This window comes from Prunus persica, chromosome G6 (genome assembly GCF_000346465.2).
Source record: "Prunus persica cultivar Lovell chromosome G6, Prunus_persica_NCBIv2, whole genome shotgun sequence".
NCBI classification, from domain to species: domain Eukaryota; kingdom Viridiplantae; phylum Streptophyta; class Magnoliopsida; order Rosales; family Rosaceae; genus Prunus; species Prunus persica.
The window spans coordinates 6,595,575-6,618,241 of NC_034014.1; the positions used below are offsets into that span (position 1 = coordinate 6,595,575).

The 22,667-nt window shown below is 39.7% G+C and overlaps 4 protein-coding genes and 2 long non-coding RNA genes across 7 annotated transcripts; 2 read left to right on the forward strand and 4 right to left on the reverse strand.

The window, feature by feature from the left end:
* LOC18773974 (exonuclease V, chloroplastic) lies at positions 9-4,105 on the reverse strand. The gene is made up of 7 exons (XM_020567516.1): positions 3,426-4,105; positions 2,727-2,831; positions 2,395-2,516; positions 1,542-1,691; positions 1,302-1,455; positions 971-1,047; positions 9-486 (listed from the first exon to the last, which is right to left on the reverse strand). Exons 1-7 carry the CDS (start codon positions 3,807-3,809, stop codon positions 270-272), a joined length of 1,209 nt encoding a protein of 402 aa, XP_020423105.1. The 5' UTR covers positions 3,810-4,105; the 3' UTR covers positions 9-269.
* On the forward strand, positions 4,255-7,209 carry LOC18772514 (vicilin-like seed storage protein At2g28490). The gene is made up of 4 exons (XM_007208578.2): positions 4,255-5,164; positions 5,328-5,509; positions 5,644-5,724; positions 5,870-7,209. Exons 1-4 carry the CDS (start codon positions 4,792-4,794, stop codon positions 6,836-6,838), a joined length of 1,605 nt encoding a protein of 534 aa, XP_007208640.1. The 5' UTR covers positions 4,255-4,791; the 3' UTR covers positions 6,839-7,209.
* On the forward strand, positions 8,012-11,129 carry LOC18775517 (protein disulfide isomerase-like 5-1). Its single transcript, XM_007206025.2, has 5 exons — positions 8,012-8,271; positions 8,773-8,831; positions 8,918-9,093; positions 10,398-10,503; positions 10,733-11,129. The coding sequence occupies exons 1-4, from the start codon at positions 8,152-8,154 to the stop codon at positions 10,490-10,492; spliced, it is 450 nt and encodes a 149-aa protein (XP_007206087.1). The 5' UTR covers positions 8,012-8,151; the 3' UTR covers positions 10,493-10,503; positions 10,733-11,129.
* On the reverse strand, positions 11,506-14,458 carry LOC18773012 (elongation factor 1-alpha). Of its 2 annotated transcripts, XM_007205137.2 has the most exons (3): positions 14,306-14,458; positions 12,803-13,285; positions 11,506-12,693 (listed from the first exon to the last, which is right to left on the reverse strand). In XM_007205137.2, exons 2-3 carry the CDS (start codon positions 13,262-13,264, stop codon positions 11,812-11,814), a joined length of 1,344 nt encoding a protein of 447 aa, XP_007205199.1. In that variant the 5' UTR covers positions 13,265-13,285; positions 14,306-14,458; the 3' UTR covers positions 11,506-11,811. The 2 variants fall into 2 exon arrangements, with proteins under 2 accessions (XP_007205199.1, XP_020421970.1); XM_020566381.1 differs by lacking the exon at positions 14,306-14,458 and having other exon boundaries at positions 12,803-13,291.
* Positions 15,878-17,866, reverse strand: LOC109949947. Its single transcript, XR_002272278.1, has 3 exons — positions 17,551-17,866; positions 16,615-16,678; positions 15,878-15,918 (listed from the first exon to the last, which is right to left on the reverse strand). It is a non-coding gene; the product is annotated as an uncharacterized LOC109949947 (long non-coding RNA).
* LOC109949893 lies at positions 18,880-21,235 on the reverse strand. The gene is made up of 3 exons (XR_002272216.1): positions 20,956-21,235; positions 20,004-20,067; positions 18,880-19,084 (listed from the first exon to the last, which is right to left on the reverse strand). It is a non-coding gene; the product is annotated as an uncharacterized LOC109949893 (long non-coding RNA).

Consider the following 22,667-nt stretch of genomic DNA (forward strand, 5'->3'; position numbering starts at 1 on the left):
CTAAAATGTATTGCACATAATTTTGACAGAGACTTTTATTCATAAACTTTACTAATCAAACAATTGAATTTGACAACTCCGTCCAAAAAATAATTTACAACAATTGAATCAAATAACGGTCACAATACAACTTGAACGATACATTCATGGCACATCCAAAGGACAAATACAACACAGCAATTACAAAAGAAGCAACTCTAAAAACTTGTGCTTCTTTGTACCCTTATTGCGGATGCTGATTGAAACACCGCCAATGCCAGTATTTTTCTCTAACTTGGTGGATCATTATGGTTACCATTTTTAGCAGGGCAGACAGAAGAATATTGACAGAACCCGCATTTCCATCGCTCTTCCTCAGGAGTGTAACTGGCTTCTCGCTCTCCTAGCCAGAACTCAAGACAACCCTGAATTTGATTCTTGACCCAATCAGAGTCATATGCAAACTCATCTTCACCAAGTAATGAATGATCTTTCTGAAACTCATATCTGACCAAAAACAGTCGTATCAGTGTCTTTCCAAAAGATGTTGTCACCAAGTATGTCCACATGAACAAAAAATCGGTAAACTCATGCATCACAACTAATGTCTATCGTTCAAGTTCAGCTTGCTCCTCACTTTTTGAAACTTGATGCTAAGTTAACATAAAGTACATAAAAGGGGTGTGAGATAAGATTTGGATGTAACCTCTTGCAAATCATTATTTAAAATTAAAATTAAAATTAAATAAAAACCGGTGTCCACTGGATTACAACAACTTAAGATGGACAAAGCTAGAGACCAGATGATTAGGATAATCAAATGGACTGGCTACCTTTCATTTCTAATGTGTGCTCAACTAGTATGCACCACATGAATCTTTTGTGGTAAACATATTCATCCACAGGAATTGGGACTTCAATAATATTATTTATAAGAAACTAAACATGAAAACAAACATGGAAACCTCTGGCATAAATTTTAGTTTCTCACCTCAATAACAGCTGGTCATGAGCAGGGGAGAGCATGCCACATGTGTTTCTATAGTATCTCACTACATCATCAAGGGTCTGCACAACCAAGAGAAATTTTTACAAAAGCTATAGAAACATGCGTTTGAAGTGGTAATTATCTGAAAACTCTATGTTAGCTACCATTTTATTTTTATGAACTGATCCATGTCATTTGGTTACTGGACAAACCATCAATAACAAGTGAAGACCCTTACTAAAAAGATGCTGCTCTTTGCCGAGGAAGCATCTTTCTATTAAGTGATCGGTTTAAGAAGTATGTATCTAATAATTCAAGTGGAGAGAATCTTTACCTCTGCAGGGAACCCTGAGTTAGCAGTCATCTCTCTGATTTCATCAGATAAGATATGATGAGGATTTAAGGAAAAGAAATCAAAAAACTTGTTGGATGGGAATTTATCAGCAACTAAATCGTCCCACATATACTTGTAGCACATTAATTGAAGCCTGCCAAAACAAATGTTCAGAGTGACTTCATTTTTGGAGCATTTCTCATCAATGGCAATGAAACATAAACCAACAAAAGAGCATACCTTCCATTTCTTCGTTGTGGTTCAGCAGGAAGTGTATCTTTCACACGAGTCTTTGTGTCAACTAATAATGGGTTTCTGATGGTTTCTGTTACAGGCATTCGAATCTCATCAACCACTCCCACCATCCATACCCCTTCTGCAAAACCTATTCTGATGTGATAAGAAAGTATAGCGAATCACTGACAGAAAGGAGGTTAGAAAGATCAACTCTCCAATTTCTTAGAGAGAGAGAGAGAGAGAGAGAGAGAGAGAGAGATTTAACTGAAAGTCTAAAGTACAAGAACATACCTGCCACTCCGACATACCAATATATAAATGTTATCAATTTGAGAGAAGCATGAAGCATATTTCAAAGGAGTAAGTCTCAACTTACTATAGGTAAGACGATACAATTCTAAATCTTTTCTCTATCTATCATGTGTACATATTATGGATCATTGCCATCATGCTACATGACAAGATTTACACTAACTTAAAGGCACTACAATCTTTACAATCCAGTGCTCATATTAACCTTTAACCCATAAGAAAACTGCTAAGCAAGGATCAGAGCTGCAAGCTTGATCCGTGTCATTCCTTATATTTGAGAGAACTACTATATCCCCTACAACAAGAATGGGCCATCCTGATATGATGACCCAATAATATCAAATTAACACAAATGCTAAAGATAAATTAATTTTCACAAGTTCACAACAAAGATAAATTTATAAACAGAAAGATAAACCTTTGACCTCGCATGGGTAAAACCTTTATAATAACCCATTGATTGTCGATCTGGACGTTAAAAGAAACCTAAATAGTGTATCAGGAATCAAAGATGGAATCAGAGACAAGAGATGGTTTAACTTACAGTGGCAGCTCACGCGTCAATCCTTCAGATAATAATTGATTTACTCCAGTTATAAAATTCAGAAGCTTCAGAGCCCATCTATCTTCTATTGATTCGATACGAACTTTAACTTTTTTTACAACCTGTACAAAAATATAATCAGATCGTAAGAGTGCATAGAAAACATGGAGGTAAGAATAAGAACTTCCAAAAGCCAAATAAATTTCCCTACAACAACAGAAAGGTATGGAAGAGTGCTTTGTACTTTGGCAAAAAAATTTAAACAGGTAACATTCATGCAGTACAAAACCAGAAATACTACAAAAGTAGAAAAGTCAGTCTCTAATGCGTACCTCTTCCTCAAGTTTTGCATGGCGAGCACTGCCTTTTTTCATAGCCTTGCTGACTTTTCGCTTGCCAACGAGTAAAACAAACTCCATTTGTTTTTCACACCATTCCTGTTGTTAACATGAAATAGAATAGATCTAAGACAAATATCTTTTGAAATCCTTAATTGGATGACCAAAAAAAAAGTAGTCATAACCTCTCGCAAAATAATAGCAGTGTTCAAATTATTGAGGTTGTTTATCCACAGTTACTGCTAAATTATGCTGCATTGGCTATACTATATATGGAAAACACCACAATACATGGAAAATGAAAGCATTCCCACACTCACACCAGGGAGATACAGATGCTCAATGGGAGTCCGGCTCACACATTTACCCAACCAATACAAGATTTCAAATTGGGAATAATAAGATGTCCTTCTGATCAAATTTTGCTATTAGATTTCCAACATACACATTGATGTGGCACTAAGAAAACTAACAAATTTAAATCATTCTATTGCACATAAATCTTTGTCATTGCAATATATAATTCAAAAACCAATCTTCTCAAACATTCAGCGTAACCATCCAAACGCATTTCCTAAAATCCCATATGATCCACAATCAGACAGCAATAAAGCCTCAAAATTTACAAACACAAATCCAAACCCATTTGCAAAAACTTCGAAAAAAGAGTCTGGAAGCCAAGAAATTCTATACCGTGGCAGTAATATCAGTTACAGACAAGCCCTTCTTCCTAAACCTGTGCAAAAACGAGTCAGCCATCCGAGTCTTCTTCTGGGCACTCTTCAAACCACCCGAATCCTCAATATCTGGTTCGGAGCAACCCGATAACCTCCTCTTGGATAAAGCAGAGATCGACTTAATAGACCTGACGTTGCTGCGGAACGAAAATGTTGAGCAGCGAATTGCAGGGATTGCAGAGAAGGAAGCGCGGGCGGAGACCAAAGCAGCTTCGAGCAGAGCCATCTCTTCCTCGCTCACAATCTCAATTGGGATTTCGGGCACGATATCGTTCTTGTTGTCGTCGATGTTGCGGTTGAAGGGCGAGTCAGAGAGTGACTCGGATGGTGACTCGGTCATTTTGGGCGAGTCTGTGGAAAAGTGACCGTTAGGAGCGCCACGCTTATAGGGCAAGTTATGATGGTTGCTTTTTTTTCAATTGTCCGAATGGAGATCTCTGTACGCTACGCCTCCGCGACAAGATATTAAGACCATATCAACGTGCTAACCGCTGTATGTAATATTTCCCAAAGTTGCTTGTTGAGAGAAATCATCATGTTCATGTGACGACGAGAGATACATAAATATGGTTCGTAATGTAATGCAAGAGCATCTAAGGGTATAGACAAACGAAGTAGGCAAAAGATGCTGCTGTGGTGCTGAAGCGTGGTCATCCCTCCAAAACTGTAAAATTGAAGTAAAAATAATGATATGCCAGGCTCACGAAACTTTGTTCCTTACCATTAATGCCTAAAAAATCATCATTTAGCTTCTAGCAACAAATCAGAAAACAAGGGTTTGAAGTTTCTTCAGCATTGATTACATTGATAGATCAATAACATAGCATAAGGCTCAAGGCTGAATGATCTGTTGATGATATACATTTGTTCATGTAACAGCTTGTGACAATAAAAAAACCAAAAAAAAAAAAACAAAGGCTAATGGAAAGAGCTCTGTTCAGACATGTGGTCTTTAGACATAGTAAACACCAGAAAATTACTGCGAGTTTAAAAACTAGAAACAAACAAAAGTCTGATTATTTCTGAAGAGAACGAGTAGAAGGGTAGGTTTGGTTTGGTTTGAGATATTCATGCCGATGAATCTGTCCCTGTCTTACAAAGTGTTCGAATATTTCTCTTCAAATCCCAACTGTGTCTAAACCAAAACCCGCCAGCAAACCCCCCAAACTCTGCATGGAGGACACGTGTCTCCCTCAACTCTCTCCCTCTCCTCTTCATAAATTCCCCCACCACTTCACCCAGAAGCTTCATACAGTGGAAACTAGCTAGCAAAAACAACTGATCAGATCATCAGAGAGCAAAAGCAAAAAAAAAAAGAAAAAATGGGAAACAGAGTTCTGGGCTTTGGGGTTCTTCTGCTTGTGATGTGGTATGGAGTTTCAGTGGCTGTGGGGTACACTGGAGACCCAGATGAAGATTGGAGGAGAAAGAAGGAAGAGAGAGAAGGGAGGCCAGGAAGTGGTGACATGAGGAGGCCAGAGTATGAGAAACCAGAATCAGAAAAAGAAGATTGGTATTTGCTGCCACAGTCAAGGCAAGTGGTGAAAACTGAAGCAGGGGAGATGAGTGTTGTGATGAGGGTGGGAGGGAGAGTTGTTGATAAGCCAATGCATATTGGGTTTATTACAATGGAGCCCAAGTCCCTCTTCATCCCTCAGTATCTTGACTCAAACCTCGTCCTCTTTGTCCGCAGAGGTAATATTTTATTTGCTTAATTTTGCTTTGCTCTGTTGGTTTCTTCTTAATTTGGTTTTACTTCTTTCTTGGATTAAAATTGAATTGAATTCAATGCCTGCAAGTATGCAAAGTGGCAGATTCTTCATGAGATTATGAGCTGAATAATTATAATTTGTTGCAGGGGAAGCAAAGGTGGGTTTGATTTACAGAGATGAACTGGGGGAGAGGAGATTGAAGTCTGGGGATGTTTATAGAATTCCAGCTGGTTCTCCATTTTACTTGGTGAATACAGGGGAAGGACAGAGGCTTCATATCATCTGCAGCCTTGACACATCTGAGAGCTTGGGGCTTGGTTCTGTGCAGGCAAAATAAATTTCATTTCTTAATCATCATAAAATTTTCTGAATTAATGAGGTTTATAGCACTTAAAATTCTAAATCTCTATAACCCTATTTTGATTTTTGAATTTTTTTTTTTTTTTGGGGTAAATAATGCAGTCTTTCTTCATTGGTGGAGGAAGCAATCCACAATCTGTACTTGCTGGATTTGACCATGACATACTTACAAATGCCTTCAATGTAAGCATCCAAACTTAATTGTACTTAATTAAGTGTTAATTAAGTGATTTATGATTAAACATCATCATGTGTTTTAAATATGATCAGAAATGTGGCCCTCTTAGAATCAGAATGCCTACAAAACTTCATGGCACAATATTTGCAGGTATCATCATCAGAACTAATGGAGGTGTTAACAAGTCAGCAAAAGGGTCCAATTGTGTATTTGAGTGATTCTCATTCACCAAACCTCTGGGCAAAATTCCTCCAGCTGAAAGAGCAAGACAGGCTCCAAGAAATGAAGAAAATGGTTGATTTCCAACAAGAACCTGATCATCATCAAGACCAAACACAAACATGGTCATGGAGGAAGCTCTTGAACTCGGTGTTTGGAGCCGGTTCAGATGACAACAAGAAGAGGGCAGAGGACTATGACAAGGGAAAAGGAAAAGCACCAGACTCTTACAACCTCTACGATCGAAAACCCGACTTCCGAAACAACTACGGATGGAGCATGGAGCTTGACGAATCGGATTATGCGCCATTGAAGGACTCCGGCGTAGGTGTCTACCTTGTCAACCTCACCGCAGGGGCTATGATGGCGCCGCATGTGAACCCGACAGCAACAGAGTACGGCATTGTGTTGAGAGGCTCTGGGACAATACAGATTGTGTTCCCAAATGGGACATCGGCAATGAACACCAATGTACAAGACGGTGATGTGTTTTGGGTGCCGAGGTACTTCCCATTCTGTCAAATTGCATCAAGAAGCGGGCCGCTTGAGTTCTTTGGATTCACAACCTCGGCAAGGAAGAACAGGCCTCAGTTTTTGGCTGGTGCTAGCTCTGTTCTTCAGACAATCAGAGGACCTGAGCTTGCAGCTGCTTTCGGTGTGAGTGAGGATCGGTTGAGAAAGTTTATTGATGCTCAGCGCGAGGCGGTGATATTGCCTTCGGCACAAGCAGCACCGCCATACAAAGAGGACAGGCAGCAACCAAGGGAGGAAGATGAGAAGAAGCAGCCAAGGGAGGAAGATGAGAGGAAGCAACCAAAGGGGGATGACAGGGGGACATTTGAGAGGGTGCCAGAAGTGATCAAGAGTTTTGGAACTGACATGGTTATGGGTTTTGATTAAGGGTCATGGTGGAGGTGAACAAGAGTTTGGTGGTGTTGGTTTTTTTTATATCAGAGCTATTTTAGGAGCTTTTGTTTATGTGTTTAGTTTTTTTTTTTTTTGGTAGTTGAATTTCTGGTTCTGTATCTGTTCCTGGGTTTGTGAATGAGTTGCTTGTGAATAAGAAATCTACTACTTTACGTTTCTACTTGGTGCTTTGTGATGAATCTATGAATTTCCAATTATATTGACATACGTATTTAGCTATGGCAGTGTTTGGAACCCCTAACCAAGGACGAAGTCCAACAAGAAGAAGTAAGCAAATCACTTTCAATCTAACAAAAACTCACATCAAAAGCAACGATATATGAACCATTGGTGCAGACATCTGAAGCCTATCCCACATAATAACTTTCCCTCTTTACATACTCTATTAAATTTGGTTTCTTGGATAGAATCTGTTTAGAACAAGAAAATGCCAGAGTTGAGGCACTTTGATGGCTTAACTGAGGGCTTTGTTAAAAGGGAAAAAAGTAAGCTTCTGCTGCGTCTAGTATTTGCAATTTCAATGGTGCGTTACTTTCTCAAATGTAGAGAAAGCCATAACAATGAGACTTGAATGAGATGTTCAAAAGGGATGGAAGCAAATTCAGCTTAAAGGACGTTGGTTAGCATGCTATTTTTATTTATTTATTCAGTTTTCTTAAATTGATCTTACTACCTTTTTTTTTTCAAAAAAAATTAGATAAGTCTATATTTAGATTAATCACGGCTCCGCACCCACGACTCATTGACCCTTTCTTTGGTCAAAATTCCTCCTTTTTCTGTTTGGTTTGACTCGGTTCAGTTTTTATGCTCACCCCTACCCACGAACAGCTCTGAAGTTGGTGTGTGCACGACAAAGGAAAAAATGCAAGCATCCGTCACATGAATCGGCCCCACAATTCGTGCAACGGTCCAGTTAAATTAAGACTCACATCGGGAATCGACTGTCCCAGTGCACATGTAGGTTATGCTAGTTGGCCAATCAATGAGTTTGTTCCTTTACTCCCAAATTTAAATCTCCCTCCTTTAAATTAAATTAATTTAGTCTAATTTAGATTATATATTATTTTTTAAAAAAATTAAGGTTAATTTGGTAATCACATAACTTTTTATCATCACCTCCTTCATCGTTATTGTCAATGTGGCATGTGCTTGTTTTTATTTTTGGTGGCCTTTTTGCCTTGTTTTTTCTCGCTTTGAGAACTAGCACCCGTCTCTAGGTATTTGGAGTGCCTTCGTTCTTACCCTTCAATCTAATTTCCCGGAAATTTGTAATTTTCGCAGCAGCGATGAAAACCCACTCTGCTTCTCTAATTTTAATGTCAGCTCTTCTCTTTCTTCTTCTAAGTCTAACAATTCATACCGGAGCCGAGGTTATAACCCTAACCGCTGACACCTTCTCCGATAAGGTAACAACTCCAAAACCCTTTTCAAATTCTTCATTTTTTTACATTCCAAATCCCAGATTCAATATATGAAATAAGCTTATGAGTTATTGCTGTGCTTTTATTGTTCCAGATGTGTTTCAATTCTGTGCCCAATTCCTGGCAGATTGGGTAGGACTTGATGCAGATCACATTTTTCATTTCCTACACACAAACACATGTTGCTGGGGTTCCTAACCCTAACCCAGCTCACCAATCCCTGGTGGTCTTATTAATCCTAATGCCTAAATTAGTTTTGCTCTTTGAGTGAATTTTGTTTTAATTTTAGTATGGATGCTCTGCATGAATGACGATTTTATACACCGAAATCAAACTGGTAATGAAAAATGTTATGAGTTGGGTTTGATAAGAAATGTAGGATTCCAGGGGGGGGACAAAACGTTGAGTTAGTAGGAAGTAATCTCAAGCTAGCTAATTATGATTTATGGCCTTGCTGATTGTTTATGTCCATATGTGTTTTCTTAGGTGAAGGAGAAAGATACTGCATGGTTTGTGAAATTTTGTGTACCATGGTGTAAACATTGGTAAGTTTTCCCAGCTGTGCTAAGTCTATGATTATGAGATTATTAAGATTGATATTCTTACTAGTAATAACAACATTTGTTTTCAGTAAGAATTTAGGGTCGTTGTGGGAGGACCTTGGGAAGGTAATTGAAGGCGAAGATGAAATAGAGATTGGGGAAGTTGATTGCAGCACAAGTAAACCAGTATGTTCAAAAGTTGACATTCATTCATATCCTACGTTTAAGCTATTCTATGATGGAGAAGAAGTTGCAAAATATCAGGGTAGGATTCAAATTTCATTTCTATTAGATCAGTTGCGTTTTAATCCATTGTCATCTATGCGCGCGGCCCCCCTTCCCCCCAAATAATGCCTTACATTTGATCTGAATCTCAAAACTTAGCCTTATTGTTATACTATCACTTTATAATTTGATCAAATGTGCCTTTTAAATTTCTATGAAATTCCTATTGAAGAGGGCTTTGCCAAATAGTAAATAGATTTCAATCATTTTATTTTGATACAGATTCATTTGGGAAAGCGTTATAATTTATTTTGGGCATCTTAGTTGACCACCGGATCAGCTATTCTGTAGTTTCATGCCATTTTCAGCAACTTGGCAACTTATATTATTAGAGTCTGGACAGTTGCAGTGTCCTAAGTTTATAAACAACATTGAAAATTCATCACAACACAAATAAGAAGACCTAACATTTGGTAGCATCAGATATTGAAAGAGGCAATACAGTATCATCTTGGAAAAGTAATCTTTATTGCAGTTAATTTACCTTTGTATGCCGCAATGATGAAAGAGATGTGTGCATGGTTCTATATTTTATTTTTTCCTTTTTTAGGGTGGAGGAGGGAATGTGAGATGGAAATTTCTAGAATGTTTAAGGGGTGCTGTGTTTAGTGTGTACCTGTGAAAGATTGGCTGCCTTGGTATGGCAGTGATAATGATGATATTTGTTGTGGTGAAAGATCCTTGGCTTAGTTAGTATGTACATGTGTAATAATGGCCGCCTTATTTAGTATGTTTATGGTGACATCAGTTCTGTTAACTGTTAGATTGGTAGCCATGGTTAAAAAACACAATGACTATAATTTCTGTGTGATGTATGATACCCCAGATTATAGCCAATTACTTGGGTTCCATAAGAAATATATGTAATGGCAAAATCTTTGACGAGGGAAATTATTTTCGTATTTGTCTGTTATAATCAGTGTTGATACCTCAGGTTACAGTCAACTACTCAGGTCCCACAATCAAATATAGGTAATTGAAAAATCTGTGGGTGAGGGAAATGATTTTTTAGGTCTTTTTAAATTTGATCTTTCGGGCCACTATTGCATGTTTCTGTGTCTGTGTACATGTGTGTATTTGGCTTGGCCATTCAAGCCATCCCTTAAGATTTGAAGTAGGTTTGTTCTGTTACCAATCCAAATAACTGTTTCATCTGCCTTGTGCATTATTTGTAGACTTGAGTCAAGTGCAGCCTGCAGGCACTCAAGGCTAATTGTTTCAAAAACTTATTAGACTTTATCTGGTGTAGTATCTGACGTAGTTGTTTCTTGTGCAAATGGTCAGGGCCGAGGGATGTTGAATCACTTAAGACTTTTGTCTTAGAAGAAGCTGAAAAGGCAGCTACAAAGTCACAGCTTGACAGTGATAAAGAATTGTGATTTATTGTCAGGTAGAAACTAAACATCTCTTTGTAGAGCTTTTTTTTCTTTGTACCGCATAAGAGGTTCTGAATCCGTTCTGAGGGTTGATTATGAAATCTTGAGAAATTTCCTTTATTTACTTATTAAAGAAAAAGAATGGAGATATCTCCTTTGTTTAAAGAATGACTTGGAGAATGTGGATCTGGGGATCCTTGTGATCAATTTGTATGTAACAATTGAATGTCGTTACCTCTGCAGATGTGACTTGCGCGTTGAACCAGCACTAGTGCACATTGTGACGGACTGCCGGTATATGCTTTTATGGACAGCTGCGCATCTTCAGTAGTTGGGTTCTAGCATTACAATTTTGTACTTGGGATGACTACTCCAGTGAGGCGAATACTAACTACAACTGATATATGGGCAATAGCAGCTTGTATTCGTAAACGAATTTAAATACTCAAGTCATTTTCACAGGAGATTTTCTTTGGATGTTCATTAGGTTAATCCAAAGTATTGAGCAGTTTATGTTATTGTGGAATTAAGGTTATCACAATTAATTTATGTTTGGATTTACAAGATGTTTAAATATGCCAAACATATTTATATTGAAGGTTTATTTTCATTGGTATCTATAAAAATCTTTTAGTTGTCATTATGAGGCCGAGACTGGAAAAGCATGTTAGGTTTCATCCAACTTGGTGCGAGAAGACGGCATCCTGTGTAAATGTTGCTCAAAACAATTATTTCGTGATGACAGAATTTACTTCCAACTAAATTAATATTAATCCAAAACAATTTCATACATTTTGAGATCGTACAAAGAACGTGCATTTTAGATTCCCTATGTTGTAAGCAGTGTATTTGGAGGAAGCTAAAACTTTCCTAAAAGCCTTTTGCAACAGATCAAAACAGAAGCTTGAACAGAGGGTATGTCCGTTACTTCAAACAAAGAAACCTGCTAGGCAATATAATACTCAATGTTTAGATGAGTAAACAATAGAGCATAACTAATCTCACAAGATCAAAAATCTGGAGAAAAATCCAAGTTAAAACACAAAAACAGAAGTTGCAAACATTAATACGAAGTTGTCCAACTACACAACTCATCTCAATGTATAAAACGAAAACACGAGGAGCCTACAACACAGCTAGCAGAGCAACCGGAGGATGATCCAACTGCTCAGCTCCTCCACAACCCTTACAAGGGGTTGGTAGAGCACTACGATGTAAACATTCAAAACTGTCCACAAAACTTCCATAATAACACCAAACAAATTGAAAAGAAACAGCATTGGACAAAACTAGCCTAGCTCAGGGGCCCGGTAAAACACATCTCACTTCTTCTTTGCTGCAGCCTTGGTGACCTTGGCACCGGTTGGATCCTTCTTCTCAACACTCTTGATGACACCAACAGCAACTGTCTGTCGCATGTCCCTCACGGCGAAACGACCAAGTGGTGGGTACTCAGAGAAAGTCTCAACAACCATGGGCTTGGTTGGAATCATCTTCACCATACCAGCATCTCCATTCTTCAAGAACTTGGGCTCCTTCTCAATCTCCTTACCAGATCGCCTATCAATCTTTGTCAAGATCTCAGAAAACTTGACAGCAATGTGGGAGGTGTGGCAGTCGAGAACTGGAGCATATCCATTTCCAATCTGGCCAGGGTGGTTCATGATGATGACCTGAGAGGTAAAGTTGGCAGCCTCCTTTGCAGGATCATCTTTGGAGTTGGAAGCAACAAAACCACGCTTGAGATCCTTGACAGCAACATTCTTGACGTTGAATCCAACATTGTCACCTGGAAGAGCCTCCTGGAGAGCTTCATGGTGCATCTCAACAGACTTAACTTCAGTTGTCAGTCCAGTGGGACCAAAAGTAACAACCATACCAGGCTTCACAACACCAGTCTCAACACGTCCAACAGGTACAGTACCAATGCCACCAATCTTGTACACATCCTGAAGTGGGAGTCGGAGGGGCTTGTCTGAGGGCCTCTTGGGCTCATTGATCAAGTCAAGGGCCTCAAGAAGGGTGGGACCCTTGTACCAGTCAAGGTTGGTGGACCTCTCAATCATGTTATCACCCTCGAATCCAGAAATGGGGACAAAGGCAATTTTATCTGGGTTGTACCCAACCTTCTTAAGATAGGATGAGACTTCCTTCACAATTTCATCGTACCTTGCCTTTGAGTACTTGGGAGTGGTGGCATCCATCTGTACATATCAGTTTAAATAATGAGTCATGTGTTAGCGCTGCTAATAAATAACAAAAACCATAATGTCTGACATACAATACCATTGACATATAAAATATAAGCTTTACCTTGTTACAGCAGCAAATCATCTGCTTGACACCAAGAGTAAACGCAAGCAAAGCATGCTCACGGGTCTGACCATCCTTGGAAATACCAGCTTCAAAACCACCAGTGGTGGAATCAATAATGAGGACAGCACAATCAGCCTGGGAGGTTCCAGTAATCATGTTCTTGATGAAGTCACGATGTCCAGGTGCATCAATAACTGTGCAGTAGTACTTGGTGGTCTCAAACTTCCACAAGGCAATATCAATAGTAATACCACGTTCCCGCTCAGCCTTGAGCTTGTCCAACACCCAGGCATACTTGAATGACCTCTTGTTCATCTCAGCAGCCTCCTTCTCAAACCTCTCAATAACACGCTTGTCAATACCACCAAGCTTGTAGATCAAGTGACCGGTGGTGGTTGATTTCCCGGAGTCGACATGGCCAATGACCACAATGTTGATGTGAAACTTCTCTTTACCCATGATGGAATTTCAGCAAGATATCTGAAATTGCAAACAAAAAGTGTCAAAACTCAACAGGCAATTAGCCTGAATAGAATACAAGATCATAGTAACATGGACTTTTGACCAAACATCAAACAGACTGAACATAAGCAACAACTAAGAATTCAAATACAAAGTACAGATGGTAAAGATTTGCGAAAAAAAAAAATTAGATATGTGCTACTACTGCAGAACTCAGTCCCTTAGATGTTCTTAAAGATTTGCGATCATACCCGCAAATCATTACAGGTCTGTAGGATCATCACCGTTACTAGTAACTAAATAAACTACAAACTGGGTAACACCATAAAATAATTGTAACCAAAAAATATCTTCATTGTAAATTGTAATATCAAAGCATGCATAATGAAAAAAGTTTTCGCAAATTAGCAAGAGAAAAAAAATTAAACTCAGTCCCTTAGATGTTCTTAGATCTGCGCTCATGTCCGCATATCATTACAGGTCTGAAGGTTCATCACAGTTACCAATAAATTTATACCATTGGAAAATTTACAAAATAAAAACAAAGAACAAAATTTACACCATTTGAAAATTTAGTTGCTCCACTGTTTCCCAAAGAAACAAGACGTAAATTTTGAGGTAAAAAATTATGGAAAGCAACACCTATTAATTTTGCTTCAAGGGAACGAGTCACATGGAACTGATAAAATCCACAAACCAGATAATGAAGCCTAGTAACATATAACACAAACATTGGAAAGAAACACCATAAACAAATGTCAAGAAGCACCAATCAGATCAGATCTTCCTGTAGCAGATACAAGATTGTTTTCGACCAGCAAACAATAATACTCATCAACAGAACAGATTATCACAACAGAACACCTAAAACCCACATGCAATTTCTACAAGAACATCAGATCTAAAACCCATTTTTGAACAAAACCCAGTTCATCAATTAACTTAAATCAAACAAATAACAAAACCAAACTCTAAAGCCACAAACATTCAAACGGGTACAAAGGCTTAAAGCAATAACGGGTGGATGGAGATTCAAACCTCAAGAAACTCAAAGTGAAGAATATATGGGGGATCTCTCTCGCCGCCGACTTGAGTCTGAAGAGTGAGATGAAGGAGAGGATGAGGAGAATGAGAGGCTTGGGGATTTAAAGAGGAGCAATTGCTACATCTGTTTGGTTAGGGTTTCTTTATGCGCCGTTGGATCTTGGTAGATTTGATCCAACTGTTGTAATGCTCACTTGCCACTGCGGCGCTGCTGATGCCCTAATCCTTAGACATGGTGTCGCCACTTTTGCACAAGCATATTCTTTTTCTGATGAATGACCATCCTACCCTTTCATTTAATTCTCTTTATTTATTTATTTATTTATTTTTGCTTTTTAATTGTGGCGGTAAAGAAGATCATGAAGAAGAGAATACTGCTGAGCTGATGCCTCATCTCACTCGGGTCGGGTGTCTATTGTGTTTGCACCTGGTGTTGCAACCGGGCGCAGCCCACATTGTAGCTCGTTTCGTTAATAGACATGAGGTAATTATGTTTGGAACTGAATGGTTTTTTAAAATTTTTGCCGCCGATGTAAATCTCACTATTCGCTATTAATAAAACTTTCAGCGATTTTGGAAAAAAAAATAAAAAAAATACTGCTGAGGAATTTTTAAATAAAATATTTAATAGCCATTCAACTTTCAAAATGTATGTTGAGGGTGTTTGTTTCACATTGAAAAGTGGTTTTATAGTGGAATCTCAATTTCCTTCATGTATCATAGAAATGCTTGGCGTGTTGGGTCCAACGGTCACACGTTCAGTATTTTGTCCCGCATTTTGCGCTATTCCTCCCATTACCGATTGATTTTGGAGTGAAACCTCAACTTCCTTCATTTTATAATGAATGAAATTTTATCTGTGGTAGCCAAAAATAAAATACTCTTAACTTATCATGTCCATGCCAATAAAAATAGGTCGGATATTTGATCATTGTATTTTGCTCCAATTATCATTTTTGGAAAGCTTATAGGGCAAGAATCCAAAGCAGCACATGAAAAAACAAAAACAAAAAACAAAAAAAAATTGAAGCGGAATACTCATTATAAAAAACGGTGAATTTCACTTTTTTTTTTCTTTTTTTTCTTTTTTTTTTGTGAGAGTTCATATTATGGAATTCATTATTATTTATGGATGATGGTTCCTTTGTTGTGAAAGTCGACGTAGGCCTATAAAGACTATAAAATTGGTATTTAGGTCCAGCATGACAGGACCCGATCCAAATTTCGCTTTGAAATCCGAGTCAGACCCTGTGCGTGTCCGACACCTGGCAAATGTCGGGCACAAAAGACCTATTTGCCCTTCCAAACAAAACACGATAAAACAACAAGGTTGACTTCTACCGAAAAACCGGCAGAGTTTCCCTTGTAACTGGCTCAATACCAAAACATTCACACCTGCCAAACAAGTATACATATATACAACCAACTGCCAGCATATGTATATATACATTCCAAGAGATCAAAACTCAGTCTAGGGCAAAACATCAGAGCGACTGCTAAGAATTTACAAAAGAGTGAATCTTTGTACAAAATACAAATCCTACATCAAAGAAAGGCGCGGAAGATGGGAAGTGGCCCGGTGCTGGATTCCTGTGCACGTCTACTGCCTGGGGGCGCAAAACAACAAGAAGGGTGAGTGGACCCAAAACAAAGCGTAGAAAATAATATATGAACATACTAACCCCACTATAGAAACAGTTATACAAACTAACTTATTTTCTTTATTTCTGAAATCAATGAATGTATATAACTATACATTTGAAAACAGTTGAAAACTATCACCTAGGTGTACCCCTATTTCCGTCAAATCCTTATATCCGTCAATTCCTTGCATCACCATGGGTGACACATACTCGCAGGTCTCAGTGACACGAAGTCAGTCCGAGCCGCAACTCGCAAGATTCAGGGAACCGTAGTCCACCTTTATCCGCATTACTCGCTCCACACGAGTTCGAGTACCAAGGAACTCGTGGGGCAACTGTCAAGCATGCTGACTAAATCAAAGGTAACAAATATAAACCGAAGGCAACATTTAATAACTGGGTACAAGGTGATTTAAGAAAATATAAAGTTTCTGAAGAAAAGTTGTTGAAGAATTAACTTTCTATAACCTTTAAAATTCTGCTGCCATTTATCTGATAATTAACGAGAATATCTGTTCCTATATTCTTAAAAGGAAACTTCACTCGGCAGCATGTAATATAAAATATTTAACAGCATAAAACAGCTTATAACTGAAACTGAACTGCTTAACTGAAACTGAACTGATTAAATTCATTTATAAAAACAAAGAGTCCACTCACTGATGGTCCGAGCTAATTGGACCCTTCGAAGGTCCTTCCTGCAGGTCGACTGGACCTCTGGTGCCTGATTATCCATGAATAATAAATCAATAAACTGCTGAATAAAAAGAATCAAATTAAACACCCTGCCCCGGCTCCTAGAAATACGTGCACCAATTTAAAGTGATCCCTATGCCCATAACAGCTTTCCTTCCACGTGGGATCGTTTAGCGGTATCTTGGGACTCAAAAAGCGCTAAAGTCCAAAAAGTCAATCCGGAACCCCACGGGTATAATATGATCCGGATGCCGCTAGAAGGTCCAATATATTTAGGACACATGTCCCGAGGGTATTGGTGTCAATCGGACGGTCGGATTGATCACAATCCTGTAATCGCATAATTTCTAAACCCTAGCCCTAGGGTTCGCGTTTTCGGAGTATCCGGGTCTCCGATTCACAATCCGTCGAATCCTACACGTTTCTAAAATTATCTAGAGTAACATATCTAAAATTGATTACGATCCAACGGCTCAACAGTATTGAACCCGGTAATCGCACAATATGAAAAATCCGTTCAAGGCTCAAACGGTATCCAAATTGAGATCCGCGAATTCCTATGCGCTCGTGACGACCCGAGAGTCACAAAACTGTACAAAATTACTTCACCACCCTAGCCCACGAGCCCCAGCACGCGCGGGCAGATTTGGGTGTCTTAAGCGATTTCGGGTGGTCGAAAAATCTCGGAACCAGGACTCCAAACTCCTATCCTAGGTAAAACACCCCATTTGGAGTCACTTTTGTTCTTGGACCTACCCCAAAAAGTGGCCGAAAATGGCCGAACACGGAGGCCAAAAGTCGGCTGAATTTCAATTTGAAAACCGAGTGATCTACAGCAAAAATTGATCGAAACCCAGCCAACCAGCAGTTAGAACACGAAAAATAGCTAGAAATCGATACCTCACACGACTGATTTGGTGGCCGGATGAGGGAGAAACTGAGGTTGGAAAATCTGCCAAAACTGCTGCGTTTTCCAGCAGTTTCCGGCGGCTCCAGACAGCAGCAGGGGCAGCGGACGGGCTGGGGTTGATGGCGGGAGCTGGCCGGTGCTGCTGGGTCCGGTCCGGAGGGTCGGGGTGGCGTGAGGTGGCGTTGGGGTGGCTTGGAAGGTGGCTGCCCGACTGGTTTTCTAGAACTATCTGGAGGGAGAGAGAGAGAGAGGGAAAGAGAAAGAGAAGCTGAGGTTTTTATAAAAATTCTGATTTTCTTATTTACTATTTTGCCTTTCGTGATATTTTAATCGTATTTTCTTCGTTACAACTCCGATTCGAGCTTACTTCGTGTCTATGAACTCGTATCGTCGTGCTCTACACAACGGTGTATGTGGAATTGTCAAATTCCTTTTCAGTCAAAAAGTCAACGTTGAGTTCATAAGTGAGTCAAAGGGCAAAATTGTCTTTCCGCATAATAAATTACTAATTACATGTGAATTTTAGGTTTGGGTCTTTACACAGCATTATGGCTTAGGTTAACTCATGATAAGAGGATAAAATGTTTTGGTCAATTTGTGAGCTCTCATGCAACATGCCTAGTGACATATAGTCCCTTCTGTCAAAAATGGGGCATGTTTTTATTTAGCCATGCATCCTACCATAAGTAAGATGTGTCTTACCTTTATAGAAGATTTTTATAGTTTGATTTTTTCAATCGCGAAACCTAATAAAAAAAACTGAAAAATAAAGTACTAAGCCGAAAACTAGTTTGATCAAGAAGGAAAATACACCCACCACTTAACCCCATCAAGTCGTTTCAAATAACTCAAAACAAAGCTACAAAGATATACTAATACTAATGTACTTATGTAAATCATAAAACTATAACTTGTGATCATATCTAAATTTTAACTAAAATGATTGTCTGACTCGTCACATTAAGAGCATCTCCAGCGCAGGGGCGCTGCTAGGGCAAAAGGCCCCCCTCGAGCCCAATGCACTATCCAGGGCAGCAAATGCAGCCGGGGAAAGGCCTGGGTCCCACCAGCCAGGGCAAGCCCAAAGGCAGATCTTGGCTGGGCTTCAACCTGAGGGCGCTGATGACAGGACCCGACCCAATTTCTGCTTTGGAATCCGAGCCGAATCCTGTGCGTGTCCGACACCTGGCGAATGTCGGGCACGAATGACCTTTTACCCTTTCCTTTTTCCAATTTCTTTTAAAAATTTTCCTCAGACTTCTGCCGAAAATTCGGCAGAGTCTCCCCTGTATTTTGACCAAACCCAAAATCTTCCACATGTCAAACAGTCTCAAATAACATACCAACTGCCAGACTAATTCAACAAACAGATCTCAACTTCAGTGTCTTATGTTCAACAAGATATCAGAGTCTTTCTATATAAATTTACATATTCAAGAAAAAGTTATAACGAGTTCCTACACTTTGGTGGTGGGTCGGGAGCTAGGATGATGGCCCGAGTGGTTTCCTTCGTTCTTCTACGGCCTGGGGGCGAAAAACAAGTTAAAATTGTGAGTGGACAAAAATAATGTTCGTAATAACATTTGAGAACATAATAACCCCCGTTTGAAAAACATAGGGATATAAAAACTATGATATGATCATAATCAACTCGAGATATTCAATTAAACATAGATAAATGTAACTACATAAATGTTCACATACTAAACAAAGATATAACCGAGTAACACATGTTAAGTGTCAAAGATACTGATAGAAATAAGTGAAATAACAACTGCACTAAAAAGTTTTAAAAGAATCCTTTTTAACTGCCACCTAATTGTATCCCTGTGATAGCCGTCAATTCCCTGGCAGGTCTCGGGCGTCACACAGGCTATCCGAGCCGCAAACTGGTGAAATCAGGGGACTATGATCAGCCTGATCCGCTGGCAGGTCCTCGATGACACCAAGTCAGCTCGAGTCACTCAGGCAGGATACAGGGGACCGTAGTCAGCCTGATCCGCAATCCTGGCAGGTCTCGGGGACACAAAGTCAGTCGAGCCGCAATCCTGGCAGGTCTCGGGACACCAAGTCTGCCGAGCCGCAAATCCTGGCACTCACGGTTCGAGCGTCCCCGAAACTCGTGAGGCAAGTCAAGTGCACTGACTAACTGAAATAGGACCGGATGTCCGTCGACATCGGTCCAACTCTGGGTAATCACCAAATAGAGAGCGGGTACATGGTGGTCTAAAATAACTATCTCTGATAAAATCTGATATCCTTTGAACTCTTGTAAGTCTGAGCTAAAATACTAATTTCTATATCAAGAATCTCAAATCTGTTTATTCGACTAATTTTTATAAAAATAAAAATATTTCACAATAACATTCACGTTATATCACTTATTCAAGATCAAATATAAAATATAATTATAAAATCTTTTAAGAAAGAAAAGTCCACTCACTGCTGGTCCGAGCTAGCTGGACCCTTCGAAGGTCCCTCCTGTGGGTTAGCTAGACTCCTGGTGCCTGATTATCCAAGAATAATAAATTAATAAACTGCTGGATAAAAAGAATTTAAATTAAATACCCTGCCCCCGGCTTCTAGAAATACGTGCATTTCATCCCAAGTTACTCCTATGCCCACATTATCCCTTTCAGACACTTGGACCAGTTTTGGAAGGTCCGACGCTCAGCTAAGCGATAAACTGTCAGATCGGCCGACCCGGGACCCGTGGGGTCCATGATCTCCGATGGCCAATTTGGGCTTCCCTGTAGGTTCCTCATAGAGAGGGAACCATGTTCCACGAATTTGGTCCGAAACGGACGGTCGGATTAGCCAAAATCGCATTATCGCATAAAATCCAAACCCTAGCCCCAGGGTTCGCAATTTCGGAGTATCCGGGACTCCGATTCGCAATCCGTCGAATCCTACGCGATCCTGAAATCACGTAGACCGACATATCCAAAATTTAGCGCGATCCAATGATTTTATGACACTGCACCCAAGGATCGCGCGATATGGAAAATTCGTTCGGGGCTCAAACGGACTCCGAATCGAGATCCGCGAAATCCTACGCACTCGTGACGACACGAGGACCTCAAAACTGCCCAGATTCATTCCACCACCCTCGCCCAGGCGCCGCCACACGCGCAGGCAGACCGGGTGTCCAAAGCGATTAGGGTTCGTCGAAAAATCTCGGAACCAAGACTCCAAACTCCTATCCTAGGTAAAACACCCCATTTGGAGTCACTTTTGTTTTTGGACCTACCCCCAAAAAGTGGCCGGAAATGGCCGATCACGACGGCCGAAGTTCGACCAATTTTCAAATCGAAAATCGAGCAACCTAGAGGTGAAATCGATCTAAACCCAGCCAGCCATCAGTTAGAGCACGTAAAATAGGTGGAAAACCATACCTCACTCGAAAGATTTGGTGGAGAAACGAAGGAGAACGAATAAGTTGAAGTTTGGATGAAAACCGGCGGAAATTCTCAATTTCCGGCCAGTTCCCTGCGAGCTGAGGTCGGCGACAGGTAGGGGAAGGACGGCGGCGGCGAGGCGGGTCGACTGGTACCAACGGCGAAGGTCGCCGTGACCTGTGGCGGCGGCACGCTCGAGTTGCAGAGGGGAGGAGGCGACGGCCTCGCGTTCAGGAGAAGGAGAGAGAGAGGAGAGAGAAAGGGAGAGAGAGAGATAAAAATCTGACTTTTCCAAATTACCGTTTTGCCCTTCGCGATATTTTGATCGTATTTTCTTCGTTAGAACTCCGATTCGGGTCTACTCCATGTCTACGGACTCGTTTCGCCGTGCTCTACGCAACGAAGAAAGCGAAATTTCCAAATTCTTTCTCGATCAAAAAGTCAAATTTTTCCCCATTAAAAAATGCGAGGGCAAAATGGTCTTTTGGTTAGAATAAAGAAATCTTAATTTTTAGATATTTTGGTTTGGGTTCTTACAGCTGACGTCAGCGGTGACATCAGCAAGCAAAAAAAAAAAAGGAAAAAAAATTCAATTTAAAAAAATTTAAAAAAAAACAAAAAAATTATGGATGTTTTCCTTATAAATACATAACAATTTTATTCACTTTCCCTATAAAATACATAACAAGTTTATATTTTATTGCATTTTCTTTTTTTTCTTTTTTTTCCTTGCCCTTGCCCTAGCCTTTTTGGGTGGAACCACATATGGCAAGGTTGCCACTATTCACGTGAATAGTGCAGCCCTTGCCTTAGGCTTAGCCCTTAGAGCAACTCCAGCAGCAAGCCCAGCCAGAGGCTGGGGCGAGAAAAAAAAAAAAACCCAGTTCCAGCGAGGAGCCCAAGCCTGGGTTAGGAGTGGGACCCACGAAGTCGGGCTGACCCTCAAGCCAGTTTAGCCCGAGCTCAAGTCCGAGGGCTTGGCTGATTTCATTGCTGACGCCAGGTTGGCATCAGCCCACTCATTTGATTTTTTTTTCTGTTGCCATGTGGCGTCGTCTGGGCTCTCCGATCGGATTTTTTCCTCAAATCCAACGGTAGCCAAATTTTTTGCAATAAAATACTGAAAAAATTCAGAAATTTTTTAAAAAATACCCAAAAATTAATGAATTTTTTTCTATAAATACCAGCCAATTTTTTTTAAAATTTAGATGAAATTTGAAATTGAAAATTTTATCCGATTATGAGATATGAATAGTATTGACATGTAGAAACCCGAAAATCTTATCATAAAATATTATCCAAATTAATTATTGAGGTAAACAAATTTATGAAAAAAAATAAATAGTAATTGTCCTTTGCCATGGGAACAGGTGGAAACACAAAATACTATTTATAAGGGCAACCACTATTCACGTGAATAGTGACTGCCCTAGCTCCCCCTTGCCTTGACTAAGGACAAATGAGTGGAATTGCTCTTATGAGTGGAGATACTCTAAAAAAGTTGATCTTCAAGATTTTGGTTGCTCTCTGCATATAGGCCCACACTTCAAAATACTATGCCTTTACTTGCAACACACTCAACAAATTCTAAAAGGACACTTAAAATTAACTATCATTTCTTTAAAATAAAAAAGATTATAAATAACAAAAAAGTTAACAATTACAGGCTTTTTTCTGGGCCATCACAGCGGGAAAGTAGAATCATCTTT